General features: G+C 43.3%; 1 protein-coding gene across 1 annotated transcript; it reads left to right on the plus strand.

Moving 5' to 3' along the window:
* On the plus strand, window positions 1-26,298 carry LEXM (lymphocyte expansion molecule). Its single transcript, XM_044302088.1, has 10 exons — window positions 1-85; window positions 3,866-3,953; window positions 5,338-5,508; window positions 8,416-8,538; window positions 12,501-12,638; window positions 12,710-12,853; window positions 15,776-15,943; window positions 19,064-19,192; window positions 20,978-21,108; window positions 25,657-26,298. The coding sequence occupies exons 1-10, from the start codon at window positions 36-38 to the stop codon at window positions 25,745-25,747; spliced, it is 1,233 nt and encodes a 410-aa protein (XP_044158023.1). The 5' UTR covers window positions 1-35; the 3' UTR covers window positions 25,748-26,298.
* The last annotated feature ends 1,014 nt before the right edge of the window (window positions 26,299-27,312 follow it).

Genomic DNA, 27,312 nt, shown 5'->3' on the forward strand with positions numbered 1-27,312 from the left:
GGCGTCTTCCGTTGCTATAGCGACCAGGGTACAGAATGGCCGGGAAGAAGTTTTCAGGGGCTCCTTTTGGCTGCCAAAGTACCAGGTACAATGATTGCCCTCACGAAACGGGAAACCGGGGGGATATTCCCCTTCACTTTACTCAGAGAGCTGCCCTGTGTGTGGTCAGTGAGGACCGGGGGGCTGAGAATAACAGGCTATCCTGCCAACTAGCAATTCTATATATATTGTCTGTAGTACAGGTTACATATAGTATATATATATTACATATATACAGGTTACATATAGTATATATATATATATATACAGGTTACATATAGTAATACATATTACATATATACAGGTTACATATAGTATACATATAGCATATAGTACAGGTTACATATAGTATATATATAGCATATATACAGGTTACATATAGTATACATATATACAGGTTACATATAGTATATATATAGCATATATACAGGTTACATATAGTATACATATATACAGGTTACATATAGTATACATATTACATATATACAGGTTACATATAGTATACATATAGCATATAGTACAGGTTACATATAGTATATATATATATATATACAGGTTACATATAGTATACATATTACATATATACAGGTTACATATAGTATACATATAGCATATAGTACAGGTTACATATAGTGTATATATATACAGGTTACATATAGTGTATATATATATATATATATATACAGGTTACATATAGTATACATATTACATATATACAGGTTACATATAGTATACATATATACAGGTTACATATAGTATACATATAGCATATAGTAAAGGTTACATATAGTGTATATATATATATATATATAGCATATATACAGGTTACATATAGTATATATATATATATATATATACAGGTTACATATAGTATATATACATATATACAGGTTACATATAGTATACATATAGCATATATACAGGTTACATATAGTATACATATTACATATATACAGGTTACATATAGTATACATATTACATATATACAGGTTACATATAGTATACATATATACAGGTTACATATAGTATACATATAGCATATAGTACAGGTTACATATAGTGTATATATATACAGGTTACATATAGTGTATATATATATATATATATATATATACAGGTTACATATAGTAATACATATTACATATATACAGGTTACATATAGTATACATATAGTAAAGGTTACATATAGTGTATATATATATATATAGCATATATACAGGTTACATATAGTATATATATATATATATATATATATATACAGGTTACATATAGTATATATATATATATATATACATATATACAGGTTACATATAGTATACATATAGCATATATACAGGTTACATATAGTATACATATTACATATATACAGGTTACATATAGTATACATATTACATATATACAGGTTACATATAGTATACATATATACAGGTTACATATAGTATACATATAGCATATAGTACAGGTTACATATAGTGTATATATATATATAGCATATATACAGGTTACATATAGTATACATATATACAGGTTACATATAGTATACATATATACAGGTTACATATAGTGTATATATATATATATATATATATATATATACAGGTTACATATAGTAATACATATTACATATATACAGGTTACATATAGTATACATATAGCATATAGTAAAGGTTACATATAGTGTATATATATATAGCATATATACAGGTTACATATAGTATATATATATATATATATATATATATACAGGTTACATATAGTAATACATATTACATATATAGTACAGGTTACATATAGTATACATATAGCATATAGTACAGGTTACATATAGTATATATATATATATATATATATATATATAGCATATATACAGGTTACATATAGTATACATATTACATATATACAGGTTACATATAGTATACATATTACATATATACAGGTTACATATAGTATACATATATACAGGTTACATATAGTATACATATAGCATATAGTACAGGTTACATATAGTGTATATATATATATAGCATATATACAGGTTACATATAGTATACATATATACAGGTTACATATAGTATACATATATACAGGTTACATATAGTATACATATTACATATATACAGGTTACATATAGTATACATATATACAGGTTACATATAGTATACATATAACATATAGTACAGGTTACATATAGTGTATATATATATATAGCATATATACAGGTTACATATAGTATACATATATACAGGTTACATATAGTATACATATTACATATATACAGGTTACATATAGTATACATATAGCATATGCAAAAAATAAATAAATAATATATTTACTGCAGCACTCACCTCCAGTTTTTTAAAGCGTCACGGACTGTACTGGTCTGGACGCAGCCAGGTGAGCAATCCAGGAATAGCAAAAAAAAACCATCCAGCTCCTTTTCCTTAAAAACCAATGCTTTATTCTTTCACATATTCAATTAAAATCCATGTGTACAAACGGAGAAACTGTAGCACAATGTGACGCGTTTGGGGCCACTTGCGTATGGGCCCTTCATCCAGCATATATACAGGTTACATTCAGTATAGGTTACATATAGCATATATACAGGTTACATACAGTATAGGTTACATATAGTATACATATTATGTACAGTACAGGTTACATATAGCATACATATAGTACAGATAAAAGAGAGATAGGAGGCAGCGCCTCATGTGCGGTGTTGTATAATAATTGGTAAAAAAGGTAAGTAGAAACTCTTACCAGACAATGTTGTGAAGAGTCACAACACCTATATGAAGCTTGTGCCGATTTTTCCGATCAGCGTGCGGAGTGCCTGCGCTGCTGCGTAGGTTCCAGCCCGTGCCTTAGAAGCATTCGTCGGGGAGAAGTATCGTTGCAGAAGTAAAAAGAAACTGAACCTTTAGGATGGCGCTGTCAGCAGGAGTCAGAAGCAGGTAAGTATTGATAACACAATACTTTTTATTTACAGTCAACGCGTTTCAGGGGCGGAGAGCCCCCTTCATCAGGACAATATACAACAAAGATGATGTATATTGTCCTGATGAAGGGGGCTCTTCGCCCCTGAAACGCGTTGACTGTAAATAAAAAGTATTGTGTTATCAATACTTACCTGCTTCTGACTCCTGCTGACAGCGCCATCCTAAAGGTTCCGTTTCTTTTTACTTCTGCAACGATACATATAGTACAGGTTACATATAGTATACATATTACATATAGTACAGGTTACATATAGTATACATATTACATATAGTACAGGTTACATATAGTATACATATTACATATAGTACAGATTACGTATAGTATACATATTACATACAGTACAGATTACATATAGTATACATATTACATATATACAGGTTATATATAGTATACATATTATATATAGTGCAGGTTTATCTTCGTCATAGTCTCTGAAGTCAAGGAAGATCATAGACGTCACTTCATTTGTAAGAAAAAATAATATTCTAACAATAATATTTGTGCCTTTACGTATATTCAGATAATGAGAACACATGGAAATAATTGTCCTATCGGCTGACATTTAGTTTTTACGGTCGGCTTTATTGTGATGTGACAAGGATGACAGTGAGCGGGGTCTGCATCAGACAGTAACTAGTGGGACATATATTTCCAGAATCTGTATAATTATTATTATTATTGTATTGGAATCAAAGATAAAATAATTTTTACGTAACGGACGTAGCCATAGTGTAAGGTCTCTGACCTGTGCGTTACCAAACCCTTCACACGATTGCACTTTTCCATCTACAGACATGTTTGCACCCTATACTTTATCTTGCAGATTTGACGTGTCGGCAGTTTATCCTGAATTGAAGAAGCCTGGCACATATACACAAGTGTCATACTGCAAGAGGGCAACCTCGGAGCTAGTGAGTACACAAGGGACATTAAAGGGCCATCATTAAAGAGAACCCGTCACCTCTCCTGACATGTCTGTTTTAGTAACGACTTGCATCCCCTATATAATAAGAGTATATTTTTGTGACTCTATGTTGTGCCATTCCTCCATTATTCCTGCTAGAAGATATCAATCAATTACTAGCAGTTTGCAGTGAAGGTTCAGATGGGTGTTACTAGTTGGGGGGGGGGGGGGTGTCCCTGCACAGTCTGACACTACCCAATCAGTGCTGCCAATGACACGGAATGCAAGGAGTTACGCTGGGTTCAGACCTGAGCGTTCTGAAACAAGCGCTCTGTATGCGCGATTGTACGGGCGTTTACAATCGCGCATACAGAGACTGGCGTTCACACATTGTCACGCGTTCCCGAATTTCTATGTGCGGGAACGCGCGACAAACGCCCAAAAAAAAGCTCAAGCACTTGTTTGAGCGTCGGGCGTTTTACAGCGCGATCGTACGCGCTGTAAAACGCCCAGGTGAGAACCATTCCCATAGGGAAGCATTGGTTCTTGCCTGTTGTGCGTTTTACAGCGCGTAGGAACGCGCTGTAAAACGCTCAGGTGTGAACCCAGCCTTACTAAAACAGACATGTCAGGAGAGGGGACAGGTGACATCTCTCTGTGCATTCTCCTAGTACCATGACATCACTGTGTTATCCTTGTACTGTGACATCACTGTGTGCTTCCTCCCACCACAATGACTTCACTTTGTGCATTATACATTTACTGTGACATCATTGTGTTTATTATCGCTGTACTATAACATCACTGTGTGCTTTCTCCCACTGCTGTGACATCACTGTGTACATTATCTCACGACTGTGACATCACTGGGCATATAATCCCTTCACTGTGCACTGTGTGTATGGTTCCTGTGGCGTAATTGGTTTAATCCCTGACATTTAGGGTCCATTCACACGTCCGTTGTTTCTTTCCTGATCTGTTCCGTTTTTTGCGGAACAGATCTGGACCAGAACTGGACCCATTCATTTTCAATGGGTCCTGAAAAGAAATCAGACATTGTGCTGTCCGATTTTTTTTCAGGACCCATTGAAAATGAATGGGTCCAGATCTGTTCCGCAAAAAACGGAACAGATCAGGAAAGAAACAACGGACGTGTGAATGGACCCTTAGTGTTATCATCTTTGTGTTATGACATCACTGTGTGCATTATCCCTATGCATTACAGAATGGAGATCAAAATATCCATACGCTTTTCATGTTCTGAACTAACCACTAAGGGTGGTTTTGGTGGAGTGGGAGCGCTGTACCAAGTTTTGATACGGGGCCCCTGTAAAAATGGCGTGCTTGGGCCGTATTATCAGCTGTTTGTGTAATACGGTCATCTAATCCAGGAAAGACGCTTGGGTCCGGGAACATACGAAGGAGCAGCTGGTGATTTTAGCCCACCTGTCCTTGAGAGAAATGCGTCTACACCTGGATGGAAAAGAGCAGAAGAAACAGAAAGGTTGACGGAGATGCCTCATCTTCTCTACAAGGAGACCTGGGAGAGGAACCGCGTGTTGGTGAGAGATGGCGATTACATGTATATTGTCAGGGTACGGCCGCACGGTCAGGCTTCCCAATGCAATTTTGGAAGCCAAAACCAGAAGTGAATTATAAATAAGAGGAGAAGTCGTATCCGTCCTATATACTTTCTCTCTCTTTTTATGATCCACTCTTGATTTTGGCCTCCAAAACGGTGTCAGGACTCCTCTTGTCCCTCCCCGCCCTCCTCACTTCTTTCTCTTCCCGTTTGTCTTTTTGTCTTGGTTGTAGCTTTATCTAGCTTGGTGTCTTTATCTATTGTTGGCTCTTAAGGCTGTATTACGCTGGCTGACTTTTCAGCCGATAGTCGCTAATGAGCGTTCGCATGAACTCTTGCTAGCGATCATCTTGCAGTGCAATACTGCCGCAGATTACTCGATGAATAAGCAAACACTTGTTCATCGGGCAATTCTGATTTTTAAAGAGGTTATCCAACCCCTGAAATGTACTTACCTCACTCCACGGCACCCGCATCGTTCTGAAGCCCGCAAGGCCGCCGCTGCATCTCCACGTCGCACGGATCAAAACTTCCGGCAGCAGGGAGGGGGGTTTCGGCAGCAAATAGCAGGCAGTGATGGGAACAAGCCTCCCTAGCGTCACAGGTGACACTAGTGAGGCTCATACCCATTGCCGACTGCTATTGGCTGCCCCCCGACGCCGGATGTTTTCATCTGCGCGACGGGGAGATGCAGCAGCGGCCGTGCGGGCTTCAGAAGTGACGCGGGTGCCGAGGAGTGAGGTAAGAACATTGTATGTGAGGGGTCCGGGCATATGGGGGAGCATTTCAGGGGTTAGATAACCCCTTTAGGCCTCTTTCACACGACCGTTTTTTTTTTTTACCGTTTATCGGCCGTTTCTTGCGTTCCGTATACGGAATTATTCATTTCAATGGGTCTGCAAAAAAAAACTGAATGTACTTCGTATGCATTCTGTTTCTGTATTTCTGTTCCGTTGAAAGATAGAACATGTCCTATTATTGCCCGCAAATCAAGTTCCGTGGCTCCATTTAAATCAATGGGTCCGCCAAAAAAACTAAACACATACGGAAATGCATCCGTATCCGTTCCGTTTTTGCGGAACCATCTATTGAAAATTTTATGCCCAGCCCAATTTTTTTCTATGTAATACTAATTACTGTATACTGAATATGCCATACGGAAAAACGGAATAGAAATGGAAACAAAAAACGGAACAACGGATACGTGAAAAACGGACCGCAAAACACTGAAAAAGCCATACGGTCGTGTGAAAGAGGCCTTAAGCAGATTCTACTGTCTATCTGCTGCCGGCAAACCACTAGATAGTATGGCAACGAGCAATGGCATAGCGATTGCTCCTCCCTATGCTGCGGAGGAGATCCTTGCATGTAATAGCAGCGGTCTCCCCCTACTAACGAGCAGGTGTTTGCCGGGAGGGAACTCTTTCTTCCCAACAATAGCTTGCTCAATCAGCTTGCTCAATCCGCGGCCGAGAGCGGTCCGTAGTATGCCGTGCTGGATTCCTGTTCAGAGCAGGAGCGCACGGCGTCATTGGTTTCTATGACGCCGTGCGCTTCATGTCGCCGCTGCTGTACAGTTATACACTATAGTGTATTAATGTAGTGCAGCGGCGGCATGAAGCGCACGGCGTCATAGCAACCAATGACTCCGTGCGCTCCTGCTCTGAACAGGAATCCAGCACAGCATACCACGGACCGCTCTCTGCTGCGGAACACTGCCGCGTGCATTCGGCCTTATACTACGGCTTATACTACGGATGACTTAGGCTACTTTCACACTAGCGTTCGATCGGATCCGTTCTGAACGGATCCGATCATAATAATGCAGACGGAGGCTCCGTTCAGAACGGATCCGTCTGCATTATATTGGCATATAAAAGCTAAGTGTGAAAATAGCCTCGGACGGATCCGTCCAGACTTTCAATGTAAAGTCAATGGGGGACGGATCCGCTTGAAGATTGAGCCATATTGTGGCATCTTCAAACGGATCCGTCCCCATTGACTTACATTGTAAGTCTGGACGGATCCGCACGCCTCCGCGCGGCCAGGCGGACACCCGAACGCTGCAAGCAGCGTTCAGCTGTCCGCCTGTCCGTGCGGAGGCGAGCGGAGCGGAGGCTGAACGCCGCCAGACTGATGCAGTCTGAGCGGATCCGCATCCATTCAGACTGCATCAGGGCTGGACGGAAGCGTTCGGGTCCGCTCGTGAGCCCCTTCAAACGGAGCTCACGAGCGGACAGCAGAACGCTCGTGTGAAAGTAGCCTTACCGCAATATTGGTTTTACTCCTGTTTATTGTGACCTTACGGCTCCATTCACACATCCGCGATATCGTTCCGCATTTGCGGACCCATTCATTTCTATGGGGCAGCACGATGTGCTGCCCGGATACGGAATTGCGGACCCGCACTTCCAGGTCCTCAATTCCGTTCCCTGAAAAAAAATAGAACATGTCCTATTCTTGTCCGCGGACAAGAATAGGCATATTCTGTTAGTGCCGGCAATGTGCGGTCCGCAAAATGCGGAACGCACATTGCCGCTGTCTTTGTTTTGTGGATCCGCAAAACACATTATGGACATCTGAATGGAGCCTACCTTTGATCCTCTTGAATCTTATTTTATATACATTTTTTATTTTATTTTCTTATGTTTCATTCGTGAGCTACTTAAAAAGCTCTTCCTATTGTCACTCATTTACATTATGCTCCCTACCCTGGGATTTCCTGGGGTGTTTGGTTCATGATAGGCCTGTGACTTTTTTAGTACTTTCTATATAAAAAAAATTGAGTAAAAAAAAAAAAAAAATGCATCAGGAAACCTGACCATGTGGCCATGCCTTTAGTATGTGGCCAACATTAACCCATGGTCTGACATTTCTGTTACCACAGAAGCAAAACATGGGACCAGGACGTTACAATACGAAGTCATTTGTTGAATTGATGGAGAAGAAGCCAACTAGTGTACGGGGAGTCTGCAGCAGCAGAGATGTGCGATTCAAGGAAAATAAGACGGTAAAGCATTTGCTATATTTTCCAGACTATTGTGTATTTTAATCTTCCCCATGACGCCGATGGCTGGCATGTGTAGTACATTTTCTACCACTGCTTACCCCGTAGCCACAGTGCTGTAAGTAGGGGATAAGTATATATCTTGGCACAACCCCCTTAAGTGACCCTCTGGACAATGGACACCTTTGTAAAAAAAAAAGTAAGATATGGGTTTATTGATTTTTAATGCACAAAGAATATGGTTTCTGTCTCCCAAAAACAGTGCCACACCTGCCTACAGGTGGTGTGTGGTACTACAGCTCAGGCCTATTGAATGGGGCTGAGATGCTATGTCACACACAATCTGCAGACAGTTGTAGCGCTGTTTTTGGATGACAGTGGCCATGTTTTTCTAAGGCCTCATGCACACGACCGTTGTGTGCATCCGTGGCCGTTGTGCCGTTTTCCGTTTTTTTTCACGGACCCATTGACTTTCAATGGGTCCGTGGAAAAATCGGAAAATGCACCGTTTGGCAGCCGCATCCGTGAGCCGTGTTTCCTGGCCGTGAAAAAAATATGACCTGTCCTATTTTTTTCACGGCCAACGGTTCACGGGCCCATTCAAGTCAATGGGTCCGTGAAAGAACACGGATGCACACAAGATTGGCATCCGTGTCCGTGATCCGTGGCCGTAGGTTGCTTTCATACAGACGGATCCGAAGATCCGTCTGCATAAAAGCTTTTTCTGATCTAAGTTTTCACTTCGTGAAAACTCATTTCCGACAGTATATTCTAACACAGAAGCGTTCCCATGGTGATGGGGACGCTTCTAGTTAGAATACACTGCAAACTTTGTACAAGACTGCCCCCTGCTGCCTGGCAGCACCCGATCTCTTACAGGGGGATATGATAGTACAATTAACCCCATCATATCCCCCTGTAAGAGATCAGGGCTGCCAGGCAGCAGGGGGCAGACCCCCCCCCCCCCTCCCCAGTTTGAATATCATTGTGCGGCCCCCCCCCCCCCCCCCCCTGTTGTTAACTCGTTGGTGGCCAGTGTGCGCACCCCCCTCCCTCCCTCCCTCTATTGTTTTAATACATTGGGGCCAGTGTGCGCGCGCCCACCCAACCCCCCCTCCCTCCCTCTATTGTTTTAATACATTGGGGCCAGTGTGCGCACCCCCCCCAACCCCCCCCCCCCCCCCTCCCTCCCTCTATTGTAATCATCATCGGTGGCAGCGGAGTAGAAGATTTTCATACTTACCTGGCTGCTGGCTGCTGCGATGTCTGCGTCCGGCCGGGAGCTCCTCCTACTGGTAAGTGACAGCAATGCGCCGCACAGACCTGTCACTTACCAGTAGGAGGAGCTCCCGGCCGGACACAGAGATCGCAGCAGCCAGCAGCCAGGTAAGTATGAATCTTCTACTCCGCTGCCACCGATGATGATTACAATAGAGGGAGGGAGGGGGGGGGTTGGGGTTGGGGGGGTGCGCACACTGGCCCCAATGTATTAAAACAATAGAGGGAGGGAGGGGGGGTTGGGGGGGCCCGCGCACACTGGCCCCAATGTATTAAAACAATAGAGGGAGGGAGGGGGGGTTGGGGGGGCGCGCGCACACTGGCCCCAATGTATTAAAACAATAGAGGGAGGGAGGGAGGGGGGTGCGCACACTGGCCACCAACGAGTTAACAACAGGGGAGGGGGGGCCCACTGGCCACCAATGAGTTAAAAACAGGGGGGGGGGGGGGTCTGCCCCCTGCTGCCTGGCAGCACCTGCCAGGCAGCAGGGGACAGTCATGTACACAGTTTTTTTGTATATTCTAACCTGAAGCGTCTCCATCACCATGGGAACGCCTCTGTGTTAGAATATACTGTCGGAAATGAGTTTCACGATGTAGCTCATATCCGACAGTATATTCTAACATAGAGGCGTTCCCATGGTGATGGGGACGCTACAAGTTAAAATATACCATCGGATTGGAGAAAACTCCAATCCGATGGTATAACAGAACTCCAGACTTTACATTGAAAGTCAATGGGGACGGATCCGTTTGAAATGGCACCATATTGTGTCAACATCAAACGGATCCGTCCCCATTGACTTGCATTGTAATTCAGGACGGATCCGTTTGGCTCCGCACGGCCAGGCGGACACCAAAATGACTTTTTTTTCATGTCCGTGGATCCTCCAAAAATCAAGGAAGACCCACGGACGGAAAAACGGTCACGGATCACGGACCAACGGAACCCCGTTTTGCGGACCGTGAAAAAAAACGTCCGTGTGCATGAGGCCTAATACTGATTAATCCCTTTAAAGCGGTTGTACCACAAAAAATATTCTACATTTTTTAAATTAGCACCTGGATCTGAATACTTTTGTAATTGCATGTAATTTTAAATTTACTGTGGCTACTGAGCTTTTCAATAAAACGTGTCTGTATAGCGCCACCTGCTGTTTGTTATTTTTCTTATTTCTTGTCCGCCTCACACACTAAGGCTGGGTTCAGACCTAAACGTTTTAATGCGCGTTCCTACGCGCTCTAAAACGCTCAACAGGCAAGAACCAATGATTCCCTATGGGAATTGTTCTCACCTGAGCGCTTTACAGCGCGTACGATCGCGCTGTAAAACGCCCGACACCCCAAGAAGTACAGGAGCTTCTTTGGTGCGTCTTGTCGCGCGTTCCCGCCCATAGACTTCAGCGGGAACGCGCGACAATGGGCGTTCGCTTGTCTCTGTATGCGCGATTGCAAACGCCCGTACAATCGCGCATACAGAGCGCTCCATCGCGAACGCTCAGGTCTGAACCCAGGGTCGGTTTCAGTCACGAGACATATCTTCTGTTACCCTGGGTTCACATCTGAGCGTTTTACAGCGCGTTCAAACGCGCTGTAAAACGCTCAAGACATGAAATCCAATGCTTCCCTATGGGAATGGTTCACACCTGGGCGTTTTACAGCGCGTACGAACGCGCTGTAAAACGCCCGACGCTCAAACAAGTACTTGAGCTTCTTTGGGGCGTTTTGACGCGCGTTTGTGGCCATAGGACACTGCAGTCAATGACACAAACGCGCGTCAAACGCGCGTTTACTATTACAAAAAACGCGCATAAGAACGCGCGACAAAAACGCGCGTAAAACGCGCGTTTGAGAAGCGCTCAGGTGTGAACCCAGGGTTAGAGGCTGTGGCAGTTACAGGGAAAGAGCTGCAGCAGAAAGGACACGCCCGCTGAGCTGCCTGCCTGAAATAAATCTAGCAGAATAGTTGGAGCACCTCATGGAAAGATCTCTGGCTCCATGTGAGGTACAGGGCCAGTTCTAGATTTGTTAGGCCTCTTTCACACTACCGTTTTTTTTTTACGTTTTGCGGTCCGTTTTTTGCGTTCCGTATACGGTCCGTATACGGAACCATTCATTTCAATGGTTCCGCAAAAAAACGGAATGTGTTCCGTATGCATTCCGTTTCCATATTTCCGTTTTTCTGTTCCGTTGAAAAGATAGAACATGTCCTATATTTGGCCGCAAATCACAGTCCGTGGCTCCATTCAAGTCAATGGGTCCGCAAAAAAAACGGAACACATACGGAAATGCATCCGTATGTATTCCGTATCCGTTCCGTTTTTTGCGGAACCATCAATTGAAAATGTTATGCCCAGCCCAATTTTTTCTATGTAATTACTGTATACTGTATATGCCATACGGAAAAACGGAACGGAACAACGAAACGGAAACGGAACCACAACGGAAGCAAAAAACGGAACAACGGATCCGTGAAAAACGGAACGCAAAACACTGAATTCAACATACTGTAGTGTGAAAGAGGCCTTAGAAAGAGGTTGTCATGTACTATATGATGTTTGATTTATATTTTTTTACATCTTTCATGACATAACCCCTTTAATGCCATTTTATTTGAATCTCTGTGGTTAGATTATTTAGCATTTATATGAATAACCAACATGGCTAGTTCTTTGTCTTCCGTGCAGAACAGTAACCCAGGACCTGGATCTTATGGAAAAGGGGGGAACCCTCATGCATTAATTGAAGAGAGGGCTTCAAAGTCAGCAAGCGCTAAAGGCATCATGGATAGCGAGACAAGCAAACGTCGCACGGCAGACAGCGCTGTGAGTAACTCTGTTAGGACGGAGACTGCTTGTCATTTTCCACTTTCCCTAATGTGAAGTGTATGTTACAGGGATGTGACCTGGCTCCAGGAACCTACAACTGCAAGTGGTCCATAGATGAAACCTTAAAACATAATGTGGGTAAAAGAGGACCATACGACCTATTCACTCCGTCAAGATCAGAGCCCATCACATATGGATATTTTGCTACACCTGTAAGTATGATCACATATATAAAGATAGAAAGCTAAAGTATTGATGACCTATCCTTTATATCATTTTGACGGGGGTCTGACTAATAGCACCCCCCACGCTCAGCTAGGAACATGCATCGGAACTACACAGCTCCATCCTCCATGTAGGGACTTTACTTGGTTTCTTCAGTGCTAAAGAAGTGATAAAAGTGCTAAATCCCCCCCCCCGCATAGTACTGAATGGTATCCTTAGGGCTGGTTCACACGATCGTATGTCTTTTTCTGTGTTTTGCGGGCCTTTTTTTTCTTTTTTTTTTCAATAGTGTTTCCGGTTCCGTTCCGTTTTTCCGTATGGCATATACAGTATACAGTAATTACATTGACAAAATTGGGCTGGGCATACCATTTTCAATTGATGGTTCTGCAAAAACGGAACGGATACGGAATGCATATGGAGTACATTCCGTTTTTTTTTGCGGAAACATCGAAATGAATGGTTCCGTATACGGAGCGCAAACAACGGCCCGTATACGGAACTCAGATCTGCTCAGATCTTCACAATCTGCTCAGTTACTGGGATTTTCACGCACAACCATTTCTAGGGTTTACAAATAATGGTGTGAAAAGGGAAAAACATCCAGTATGCGGCAGTCCTGTGGGCGAAAATGCCTTATTGATGCTAGAGGTCAGAGGAGAATGGGCCGACTGATTCAAGCTGATAGAAGAGCAACGTTGACTGAAATAACCACTTGTTACAACCGAGGTCTGCAGCAAAGCATTTGTGAAGCCACAACACGCACAACCTTGAGGCGGATGGGCTACAACAGCAGAAGACCCCACGGGTACCACTCATCTCCACTACAAATAGGAAAAAGAGGCTACAATTTGCACGAGCTCACCAAAATTGGACTGTTGAAGACTGGAAAAATGTTGCCTGGTCTGATGAGCGCCGATTTCTGTTGAGACATTCAAATGGTAGAGTCCGAATTTGGTGTAAACAGAATGAGAACATGTATCCATCATACCTTGTTACCACTGTGCAGGCTGGTGGTGGTGGTGTAATGGTGTGGGGGGTGTTTCCTGGGCACACTTTAGGCCCCTTAGTGCCAATTGGCCATTGTTTAAATGCCACGGGCTACCTGAGCATTGTTTCTGACCATGTCCATCCCTTCATGACCACCATGTACCCATCCTCTGATGGCTACTTCCAGCAGGATAATGCACCATGTCACAAAGCTCAAATCATTTCAAATTGGTTTCTTGAACATGACAATGAGTTCACTGTACTAAAATGGCCCCACAGTCACCAGATCTCAACCCAATAGAGCATCTTTGGGATGTGGTGGAACGGGAGCTTCGTGCCCTGGATGTGCATCCCTCAAATCTCCATCAACTGCAAGACGCTATCCTATCAATATGGGCCAACATTTCTAAAGAATGCTATCAGCACCTTGTGGAATCAATGCCACGTAGAATTAAGGCAGTTCTGATGGCAAAAGGGGGTCCAACACCGTATTAGTATGGTGTTCCTAATAATTCTTTAGGTGAGTGTATATGAGGAAGGGGTTTGGACACCTCCCCAGGATAGGTCGTTAATATCCCATTGGTGAGGATCTGACATTCCACTCCTGCACCAACCTATTCCCTGCACCCTCCGGTGCTGGAACTAGCACTGTGAATAGAACAAGAAGCACAGCTCCGTTTATGGTGTAGTGGCCATGCCGGGTCCATTCACGGCCACTACAATTTGAACGGAGCTGTGCGCCGGAGGCTGCAGGAAACAGCTGATCGGTAGGGGTCCCACTGATTGAATATTGATCGCCTTTCCTGAGGATAAGTCATCAATAGTGATGAGTGAAAAGTCACTTTGTTCAAAACTTTGGATTAATACTGTACGGAGATCCATCTCCTGTAAAACAAAACATGCAATGCAACAGCTCTCTGCAAACCAAAATAAAGTACAAAAAATGCATAATAATTGCTGGTGCTATACTTATAAAGTAGAGATGCTTGGCAAATACATTTTGTACAAAATAATTTGAGCCCGTCTGTCGCACGTCAAGGCGATCTCTGTAAGACGGGAGCCTAACACTAAATTCTACCTCCAATTCAGGGAGTGTAGGTTCCACATGCATGCTGGGCCAGCTTTAAAAAATGCATGGGCTCCAATGAAGTCAGTTATTCGCGAAGTCGAGGTGCCCGTCTGAACCGAAGCCGAATTCGGTTCCAAGTTTTAAAGTGGATTTCCGCTTTAAAAATCAACGACAGAAGTTACTCAACGAAGTCTCATGCTACTTTAGCTCATCGGAGCCCATACATTTTAATACTGTACGGAGACAGATCTCCATACAGTAATAATTTGAAGTTTTGAACAAAGTCATCAGATGTCATGTAGCATCCAAAGTTCGCTTCACTCATCAATATCAGGAGCCTGGAAAACGCCTTTACCCTAAGTTCACACCTGAGCGTTTTACAGCGCGTTCAAACGCGCTGTAAAACGCTCAACACGTGAAAACCAATGCTTCCCTATGGCCCTGGTTCACACTTGAGCGTTTTACAGCGCGTTTGAACGCTCTGTAAAATGCCCGACGCATAAACAAGTTCTTGAGCTTTTTTTTGAGCGTTTGTCGCTCGTTTTGGCCCATAGACTCATTGGACAACACTGCAGTCAATCACACAAACGCGCGTTTACTATTGCAAAAAACGCGCATAAAAACGTGCGACAAATACGTGCGTAAAACGCGCGTCTCAGAAACGCTCAGGTGTGAACCCAGGGTAAAGGAAGCTGTATGGCAAACACTGTGGGAGGTGTAATAACAGTAATGCTGGTGATTTTGGTAGGAATTAAAATTATTAGATGAAGTAATATCACTTATTTTTGGTTTCATAAACACCAGATGAAAATGTGACAGCTAAATGGGTAACTTTTTATTACATGCAAAGAAAAATAGGCAGTCAGAGCCCGGACAATATAAAGTCAAATCATTTATCGAAGAATTGGAAAATGACCAGAAAAAGAAGAATGGAAAGTTTGGGAAAATTCCTCAGTATCCAAAAGTCCCAACCGAGAGAGTATTCTGCAGCTCCCTCACCCACCGGCCCCGACCCATTGTAAGTATCGGAAAACAGGCAGAACATGCAGGTGCGTTCTGCTTTGTAAGAATTCGTGTGTAAATGTCTTCTGCCAGCATCTTGCTTTGTCTACTTCTAACCAACCCATTATTTATATAAAAGTCATTCTTTCTTTATATTTCTGACTTTAGCAGAGCGCTGGCAGCCATCTTTCCTGGGTAAATCCGAGCAGTAGAAAGGCTCTAAAACACATAAGAACCCACTATTTGGCAGTACCGGCTGACTGTCTTATGTGTATGGTGCTACCCAACATCATGTGAAAGATGAGGCATGTTGAACTTTCACACCCAGTCCTTTTGTTCTCAAGGTAGATAGGCTGCCATCAGAGGTGTCTGGCAGCAGCTTTCTCCTCTCTCTGCTGAACCTAATGGAGAAGTGGAAAGGATAGAAGGGAAGGGGGATAAGTTGTATGATGTGTACATGAAGTGCTAGGGGAGAGTCATTCATCCCTAGCACTAGTTCAGTCTGTTGGAACTGCGGCTGTCCTTATTGTTTGATGCTGAACAGCCATGCCCAAGATAACATTAATATTCCTTAGAAAGTCTAAATTTTGTTGAAAATCAAGTGAGCGAAAATATTACGGTTTATGATACCCGATCAATGGAAGACATTGCGTTGGATACTGTCACTCCCTTAGGCAATATGCGGGCAGCGGCCGTGTGCTCCCGGCATCACTGATGCAGACCCATTCACTTGAATGGGTCTGCAATCCGGAGCTGCAGTGCGGAACGTGGTGTTTCTGTACGTGCCTTCGCACCACAAAAAAAATAGAACATGTTCTATTTTTTTTTTGCGGTGCGAACGGATCACTGATCCATCCAAATTGCGGTCCCCAATGCACGGAACGGCCACACAACGGCGTGGTCGTGGGGTGTGCGGGACGACGCGGTCGAGTACTGTGCGGCTAATTAGGCTGCAGCTGCCTCTGTTCAATGGGTCTGCATTGTTGATGCTGCATGGTCTTGAAAGTGCTATTCAGTGCAGTATTCATTAGTTAAATAAGAGGCTGCTGTGGTCTAATTGGCCGCACGGTACTCGACCACAGCACGCCTGCGTCCCAAATGCCCATGACTGCGCCATGTTGTCGTACCCTTAAAACGGATCTCCGGGCCGCCTGCGGGCTATTCCTCTGACGTCTCGACCGGATATGCTTCTGAACAGGAAGAAAGAGGAGCACATCTACTTCGGACATCTGAGGAAGATCCCTCAGCCAGTTGGGCGGTCACGCGATCCCAGCCGCGATCGCAGAATCGCCAAATTGATGGAAGGGTACATATTGCTGAAAGAGCCGTTTTAGGTACAAGCCCTGTGTATATTTTGATGCCCTCTGCGCCAACTATAGCTTACTGAAAGTGCAGCACCACATACAGTCATGTGAAAAAATTAGGACACCCTTTGAAAGCATGTGGTTTTTTGTAACATTTTTAATAAAAGGTTATTTCATCTCCGTTTCAACAATACAGAGAGATTAAAGTAATCCGACTAAACAAAGAAAACTGAAGAAAAGTCTTTTCAAGATCTTCTGTAAATGTCATTCTACAAAAATGCCTATTCTAACTGAGGAAAAAGATAGGACACCCTTGCCCCTAATAGCGAGTGTTACCTCCTTTGGCTGAAATAACTGCAGTGAGACGGTTCTTGTAGCCATCTACCAGTCTTCGACATCGGTCTGAGGAAATTTTACCCCACTCCTCAATGCAGAACTTTTTCAGCTGTGAGATGTTTGAGGGGTTTCTTGCACGTACAGCCCTTTTCAAGTCACCCCACAGCATCTCAATGGGATTCAAATCTGGACTTTGACTTGGCCATTCCAGGACTCTCCATTTCTTCTTTTTCAGCCAATCTTTGGTTGATTTACTAGTATGTTTTGGGTCATTGTCATGTTGCATGGTCCAGTTCCGCTTCAGCTTTAATTTTCTAACTGATGGTCTCACATGTTCTTCAAGCACCTTCTGATACACAGTAGAATTCATCGTGGATTCTATGATGGTGAGCTGACCAGGTCCTGCTGCAGCAAAGCAGCCCCAAACCATGACACTTCCACCTCCATGCTTCACAGTTGGTATGAGGTTCTTTTCTTGGAATGCTGTGTTTGGTTTACGCCAAACATGTCCTCTGCTGTTGTGTCCAAATAATTCAATTTTGGACTCATCTGTCCAAAGAACATTATTCCAGAAGTCCTGGTCTTTGTCAACTTTATCTCTGGCAAATGTCAGTCTGGCCTCGATGTTTCTCTTGGAAAGCAAAGGTTTCCTCCTTGCACACCTCCCATGCAAGTTAAACTTGTACAGTCTCTTTCTGATTGTAGAGGCATGTACTTCTACATCAACAGTAGCCAGAGCCTGCTGTAGTTCTCGAGATGACACTTTAGGGTTTTTGGAGACCTCTTTTAGCATCTTGCGGTCTGCTCTTGGGGTGAACTTGCTGGGGCGACCAGTCCTGGGCATGTTGGCAGTTGTTTTGAAAGCCCTCCACTTGTAGACTATCTTCCGGACAGTGGAATGGCTGATTTCAAAATCTTTTGAGATCTTTTTAAATCCCTTCCCAGACTCATAGGCTGCTACAATCTTTTTTCTGAAGTCCTCTGACAGCTCTTTTGCTCTCACCATGGTGCTCACTCTCACTTCAACAGTCAGGAGCACACCAAACTAAATGTCTGAGGTTTAAATAGGGCAAGCCTCATTCAACATGCAGAGTAACGATCTACTAATTATGTGCACCTGGTGTGATATACCTGTGTGAGATCTGAGCCAATTTAAGAGGGAATACATGTGAGGGTGTCCTATCTTTTTCCTCAGTTAGAATAGGCATTTTTGTAGAATGACATTTACAGAAGATCTTGAAAAGACTTTTCTTCAGTTTTCTTTGTTTAGTCGGATTACTTTAATCTCTCTGTATTGTTGAAACGGAGATGAAATAACCTTTTATTAAAAATGTTACAAAAAACCACATGCTTTCAAAGGGTGTCCTAATTTTTTCACATGACTGTATATTGGAGGAGGATAACTTTAAATGGGGCAGGGGCCCTGGGTTTTATATCCATTTCTGACATGTGCATCTGGTACTGCTGGATCTTTTACTTTTGGGATTTTCTTACAGAATTCTCCAGGCCCTGGCTCCTATGAAACAAAGCCGCTCTTTGCCTCTGTACGGACATCCTCAGCGCCCTTCTTAACATCGGCTAAGAGATTTGATAGAAAGTCATGCAGGCTACTTTTTGGAGGCACGGTAAGTGTTATTGCCCTCTGTATACTTGGTGTACAAGATATAGGGGTAATATTTGTTCCACGCATCAGATGTGTCATATACAACAAATAAAAATGCATACTGTAATGTGCCCACGGCTATCTAATAGTAATGAGCGAAACTCGCTTCGGATCCTATATACAAAGTCACTTCGCTAAAGACTTCGATATTTGATTTTTAAACTGAAAAAAATAAATAAAAATTTTAAACTTGGACCCGCACTGGACTTTGGTTCCGACTACATACACAGATTTGTTTCCCTTTCAGTAAAAATTGGCTTGGCTCTTATGATTTAAAACAGGCATGCTCAACCTGCGGCCCTCCAGCAGTTGCAAAACTACAACTCCCAGCATGCCCAGACTGACTACAGCTATCAGCCCACAGCAAGGCATGGTGGGAGTTATAGTTTTACAATAGCTGGAGGGCCGCAGCCCTCGTTTTCCTTTGTTTCAACCACATCCTCTCCCCACCCTACATAAACTTGGACTTTTTTTTCGTATTGTTTTTTTGCATTTATATAACATAATTGGCACACCTAAGCGTTGTACGTTTTTTTTCTGATATAACCAAGAAGGGAAGAACTTAGCTTACAGTAGGTGTGGCTTCATGGGAAAGGGGCGGGCCTAACACAATTTTAGGGCAATTCTGGCGTAAAAATCTCTCTCCGAGTAAGTTAAGCCATAGTTGGTATAGGGTCAGAGAAAAGTGTCTGCCCCTGCACCGCATTTATCATCCAGCCCGAGCCCCTGTGATAAATCTGGTGCAGGTCTAGACCGCCTGCCAATGCTTACGCCATCTTTAGGATTAGTAAATGTAGGCCAATGCTTGCAAATTAGCGCTCTTTCAAAAAGAAAAGAACACTGAGCCTCTAATGCCAACAGATTCAAGGTAGCCATACTATAAGTCAATGTTTAGCCTTTTAAACAGGCCTTGAGACATAACTTACACCTTCTAGGTGCTCTCCAGAAGCAGAAGTACTCTCCACCCTAGACCCCCTCTGCACTAATGAGGGGAAATCACACTGAAATAGATGCTTGAAGATAAGGTACTGGTACTTCTAAGTACCTCACCCTAAATTATGTCTTGAGGCTTGTTTAGTCGAGCATTGACTTATAGAATAGCTACCTTACATCTGGTGGCATCAGACTCGGCTTTCTTTTTGGAAAGAGAGCTAATTTGCATACCGTATTTTCCCAGAGATGCCTTGCCTGGCCTTTAAGACTCCATACGCCTACTTGGCACTCTTCCTAAGGGCTGTTTCACACGAGCGGATGCCGTGCGTGGCATCCGCTCCAGGAAAGACCCGATGCAGACTACAGAGGCACGGAGCATTAACATGACTGATAATGCTCCGTCCCTCTCTGTGATCTCTTTACTGTGATTTCTGTGATCACTGTGATTTCGTAGTAAAGAGATCACAGAGAGGCACGGAGCATTATCAGTCATGTTAATGCTCCGTGCCTCTGTAGTCTGCATCGGGTTTTGGCTGTCTTTCACGGAGCGGATGCCACGCACGGCATCCGCTTGTGTGAAACAGCCCTAAGGAGAAATAGTACCCCCTCCCTCGGATGCATTAAAACGAAACGCGGTGTGAATATAGTCTGAGCCTTACATAAGTTTGTACAAAAACATATGGATTTCTATACAGAAACCTTTGTATACCATAAAAATGAATGTATGTCAAGTCTTTGAATGATAACATTAAAAGAAAATCCCAAAACGTTTCCAAATAACAGTGAATAAGCTTTAGTCCTTTTCATCTTGCAGAACCCAGTTGGCGTCGGTCGATATAATATAGATAAACCTGCACGGGGCAAAACAGCAACTTGCTTCCGAACATCATTTATTTCAAAGACAGGGCGCTATTTATCAAATTTTGAAAGAGACAAAGTTCTACAGTAAGTGCAACCTGGTCATATCCACCTACTGGTCACTATATAATTTATACGGTACTTTCCTCATCGTCCTCAGGCAGCACATTCATCCTGCTTTGTGTTGCCTTTAGACTCGAGGAAAGTAAAATTACAGGTAAGACACATTTTCTATATTATGATCTGGCATGAATTACATTTTTAGTACATTTTTAAAATTGCTTTTTTTACACTATTTATATATACACTCACCTAAAGAATTATTAGGAACACCTGTTCTATTTCTCATTAATGCGATTATCTAGTCAACCAATCACATGGCGGTTGCTTCAATGCATGTAGGGTTGTGGTCCTGGTCAAGACAATCTCCTGAACTCCAAACTGAATGTCAGAATGGGAAAGAAAGGTGATTTAAGCAATTGTGAGCGCGGCATGGTTGTTGGTGCCAGACGGGCCGGTCTGAGTATTTCACAATCTGCTCAGTTACTGGGATTTTCACGTACAACCATTTCTAGGGTTTACAAAGAATGGTGTGAAAAGGGAAAAACATCCAGTATGCGGCAGTCCTGAGGGCGAAAATGCCTTGTTGATGCTAGAGGTCAGAGGAGAATGGGCCGACTGATTCAAGCTGATAGAAGAGCAACGTTGACTGAAATAACCACTCGTTACAACCGAGGTATGCAGCAAAGCATTTGTGAAGCCACAACACGCACAACCTTGAGGCGGATGGGCTACAACAGCAGAAGACCCCACCGGGTACCACTCATCTCCACTACAAATAGGAAAAAGAGGCTACAATTTGCACGAGCTCACCAAAATTGAACTATTGAAGACTGGAAAAATGTTGCCTGGTCTGATGAGTCTCGATTTCTGTTGAGACATTCAGATGGTAGAGTCCGAATTTGGCGTAAACAGAATGAGAGCATGTATCCATCATCCTTTGTTACCACTGTGCAGGCTGGTGGTGGTGGTGTAATGGTGTGGGGGATGTTTTCTGGGCACACTTTAGGCCCCTTAGTGCCAATTGGCCATCGTTTAAATGCCACGGGCTACCTGAGCATTGTTTCTGATCATGTCCATCCCTTCATGACCACCATGTAGCCATCCTCTGATGGCTACTTCCAGCAGGATAATGCACCATGTCACAAAGCTCGAATCATTTGGTTTCTTGAACATGACAATGAGTTCACTACTAAAATGGCCCCCACAGTCACCAGATCTCAACCCAATAGAGCATCTTTGGGATGTGGTGGAACGGGAGCTTCGTGCCCTGGATGTGCATCCCTCAAATCTCCATCAACTGCAAGATGCTATCCTATCAATATGGGCCAACATTTCTAAAGAATGCTATCAGCACCTTGTGGAATCAATGCCACGTAGAATTAAGGCAGTTCTGAAGGCAAAAGGGGGTCCATATTAGTATGGTGTTCCTAATAATTATTTAGGTGAGTGTGTGTGTATATATATTTATTTATATTTATTGTTGAATGAATTAGCTATTCTATCATTTTTTTTATTTTTTTATTCTACAAATATATACTGGCCAGATGGAGCCCCCCCCCCCCCCCTCCCCCTCCAATTAGGCTAATATAATTATAGGGACAAGTGTGTATGCTGAGAGATTTTCCAGCGTAACATTTTTGGCTCTATACACCACCACAATGGATTTGAAATGAAACAAACAAGATGTGCTTTACCTGCAGACTGTCAGCTTTAATTCGAGGGTATTTACATCCAAATCAGGTGAACTGTGCAGGAATTACAACAGTTTGCATATGTGCCTCCCACTTGTTAAGGGACCAAAAGTAATGGAACAGAATAATAATCATAAACCAAACTTTCACTTTTTAATACTTGGTTGCAAATCCTTTGCCGTCAATTACAGCCTGAAGTCTGGAACGCATAGACATCACCAGACGCTGGGTTTCATCCCTGGTGATGCTCTGCCAGGCCTCTACTGCAACTGTCTTCAGTTCCTGCTTGTTCTTGGGGCATTTTTTCCCTTCAGTTTTGTCTTCAGCAAGTGAAATGCAGCTCAATCAGATTCAGGTCAGGTGATTGACTTGGCCATTGCATAACATTCCACTTCTTTCCCTTAAACTCTTTGGTTGCTTTTGCAGTATGCTCTGGGTCATTGTCCATCTGCACTGTGAAGCGCCGTCCAATGAGTTCTGAAGCAGTTGGCTGAATATGAGCAGATAATATTGCCCAAAACACTTCAGAATTCATCCTGCTGCTTTTGTCAGCAGTCACATCATCAATAAATACAAGAGAACCAGTTCCATTGGCAGCCATACATGCCCACGCCATGACACTACCACCACCATGCTTCACTGATGAGGTGGTATGCTTAGGATCATAAGCAGTTCCTTTCCTTCTCCATACTCTTCTCTTCCCATCACTCTGGTACAAGTTGATCTTGGTCTCATCTGTCCATAGGATGTTGTTCCATAACTGTGAAGGCTTTTTTTAAATGTCGTTTGGCAAACTCTAATCTGGCCTTCCTGTTTTTGAGGCTCACCAATGGTTTAGATCTTGTGGTGAACCCTCTGTATTCGCTCTGGTGAAGTCTTCTCTTGATTGTTGACTTGACACACATGCACCTGCCTCCTGGAGAGTGTTCTTGATCTGGCCAACTGTTGTGACGGGTGTTTTCTTCACCAGGGAAAGAATTCTTCGGTCATCCACCACAGTTGTTTTCCATGGTCTTCTGGGTCTTTTGGTGTTGCTGAGCTCACCGGTGCGTTCCTTCTTTTTAAGAATCTTCCAAACAGTTGTTTTGCCCGCACCTAATGTTTTTGCTATCTCTCTGATGGGTTTGTTGTGTTTTTTCACCCTAATGATGGCTTGCTTCACTGATAGTGACAGCTCTTTGGATCTCATCTTGAGAGTTGACAGCAACAGATTCCAGATGCAAATCGCATAGTAGAAATGACCTCTGGACCTTTTATCTGCTCATTGTAATTGGGATAATGAGGGAATAACACACTCCTGGCCATGGAACAGCCGAGAAGCCAATTGTCCCATTACTTTTGGTCCCTTAACAAGTAGGAGGCACATATGCAAACTGTTGTAATTCCTGCACCGTTCACCTGATTTGGATGCAAATACCCTCATATTAAAGCTGACAGTCTGCAGGTAAAGCACATCTTGTTCGTTTCATTTCAAATCCATTGTGGTGGTGTATAGGGCCAAAAATGTTAGAAATATGTCCCAATATTTATGGACCTGATTGTAAATGGTACATCACAAACATGAAGTGAACTTGGCCTTAAGCCTCATTCACACTTCAGTCTTCCACGGACGTGTGCTGTATGTATTCTCCATGGAGAGCACACATCGCCATTCATTTTAATGTGTGTATTCAGACATCAGTGTTTTAGCACGGATGCATGCTCTATTTTGTCTGTGTTCATGGATTCATCATGCCCATTATAACCTATGGGTCCATGAAAACCACGGATGCCATCTGTGTTTCACGGATCATTAGGAAGAGATACTTTGAAAATTATTTTTCAGCTGTGCAGTGTCGGTGAAACACGGTTGGCACACGGACACACAGACCCAATACGGATCCTTGACAGACAGCTTCACAGAGGCATCACTGACCACCTGCTCACAGATTTAAAAACACTGATGTGTGAATGAGGCTTTATTCAGACATCAGTGAATGGTGGGTAAAACCATACCCATCCTAGGGCCTCTATACCGGAAAAGAACTGATCAGGCATATCCCCATGCATTCTAAATGGAAAGTAATCCGTTCAGGAAGAATCAGGATGTCTTCAGTTCAGTCATTTTGACTGATCAGGCAAAAGAGAAAACCGTAGCATGCTACGGTTTTATCTTCGGCGAAAACAAAACTGAAGACTTGCCTGAATGCCGGATCCGTCCTGCGCAGACCGGTAAAAAAAGATACAAGACGGATCCGTCTGTCCGCATGACAAGCGGAGAGACGGATCCGTTCTTGCAATGCATTTGTGAGATGGATCCGCATCCGGATCCGGCTCACAAATGCTTTCAGTCACTTTCAGATCGGCGGATCTGGCAGGCAGTTCCGACGACGGAAAAAACCATACCCATTGGTTTTAATCTGTGTATTCACACATCTGTGATTTACCACGGCGTAGGGGTCCAAGGTTACACCACCATGCCCTACTTTTGTCCATGTTTACGGACCAATCGCGCCCATTATAGTCTATGAAAAAATACAGACATAACCCAGATGGCATCCATGTTTGGTGGTTTTCACAAGCCAGTGGTAGGAAATACGGATGACACAAGGAGGGCAAAAAAATAGACACACAACAGATGGCTGAACCTTTGATGTCATCACGAACATGTGAATGAGGCTTTACCTAAACAGGGAATTAAAAGCAGTCTCTGGTTCTGTAGAGGGAACGCACTACCGCAGCTGATAAAGTCCTGTATCACAGCAGCATTGTTCAAGCAATCCATTTCTGCAAAGTGAGAGGAGTAATTTATAATCGGTGGTGATCCAACTTTCAGACTGCCCCCCACCCATGATCAGTCTCTTAATGACTACATTTTAAATTGTGCTCTCTGTTCTTCTAGGGAACGCATCCAGAAGTCACACACGTCCTCGTCTGCTCGGAACCTTTTATCATCTGCACAGGAGTCTGTGGCTCCACCACATTCAGCATGAGGATCACCGTAGCTACAGACATTAAAATAGTGACTGGAGAACGTGCAATGTTTTATCATGTGAAATTATTGAAATGTGTTTGCAGTAAGGAACAAGCTAAGGGCATAAAATTATAATATATAAATATAATATCTGTGCAAAGATCTATTTACTTGCATAGATGTAAGATTTTGTGTGTAATTTTAGACTCGGGAATTGAAATTATTTGCTGTTTAGAAATCTCATGATGCATGTATTTAATTAAAGTTGTCCTGGGAATAATTATTTCTAAGAAGTTGGAGTGTACCGGTCGTTTCAGGTGACTTATCGTGTGTGTACATAAGGAATAACACAATTGCTCACCATTTTGTGACCTGTATTCTGCCTATTTCAGTTTTCCCTCTGCAGGTTCCATTTCAGACGAGCGAGTTGCATACTGCAGACTCGCAGCGTGAGTATAAGTATAAGGCCTCCTGTGCTACCAGTTGCCGTATTGCGGACCCGCAATACACAGGTGCTGTTCCGGGGCATTCCGGATCCCAGACCCATTCACTTCAATGGATGGAGGGGTTAAAAAAAATAATTTAACTCGCCTTAATCCACTTGATCGCGCAGCCCGGCTTCTCTTCTGTCTTCTTCTTTGCTGTGTACAGGAAAAGGACCTGTGACGTCACTCCAGTCATCACATGGTCCATCACATGATCTTTTACCATGGTGATGGATCATGTGATGACCGGAGTGACGTCACCACAGGTCCTTTTCCTGTACACAGCAAAGAAGAAGACAGAAGAGAAGCCGGGCTGCGCGATCAAGTGGATTAAGGCGAGTTAAATTATTTATTTATTTTTTTAACCCCTCCAGCGCTATTGTTCTATGCATTCTGTATTAAGAATGCTATTATTCTCCCTTATAACCATGTTATAAGGGAAAATAATAATGATCGGGTCTCCATCCCGATCGTCTACTAGCAACCGTGTGTGAAAATCGCACCGCATCCGCACTTGCTTGCGGATGCTTGCGATTTTCACGCAGCCCCATTCACTTCTATGGGGCCTGCGTTGCGTGAAAAATGCAGAATATAGAGCATGCTGCAATTTTCACGCAACGCATAAGTGATGCGCGAAAATCACCGCTCATGTGCACAGCCCCATAGAAGTGAATGGGTCCGGATTCAGTGCGGGTGCAATGCGTTCAACTCACTCATTGCATCCGCGCGGAAAAGTCGCCCGTGTGAAAGGGGCCTAAAGGGGGATTTTTGCATATATCAAAACATCATTTTTCTCAGCACTGCGGACACATATGAACATGGGACCAACACAGATGCCTTCAGCTGCCAAGCGCACATGTAACAGGTCAGCCAGTGTCATAGGTACAAATCTGCTGACAGATGCCCTTTAAAATCCTGGAATACGCCTTAGGGCTCTTTCACACTTGCGTTGTCCAGATCCGTTGTGTACTCCATTTGCCGGAAGTGCCCGCCGGATCCGTAACACTGCAAGTGAACTGAAAGCATTTGAAGACTGATCCGTCTTCAAAATGCGTTCAGTGTTACTATGGCAGCCAGGATGCTATTAAAGTCCTGGTTG

This window comes from Bufo gargarizans, chromosome 7 (genome assembly GCF_014858855.1).
Source record: "Bufo gargarizans isolate SCDJY-AF-19 chromosome 7, ASM1485885v1, whole genome shotgun sequence".
NCBI classification, from domain to species: Eukaryota; Metazoa; Chordata; class Amphibia; order Anura; family Bufonidae; genus Bufo; species Bufo gargarizans.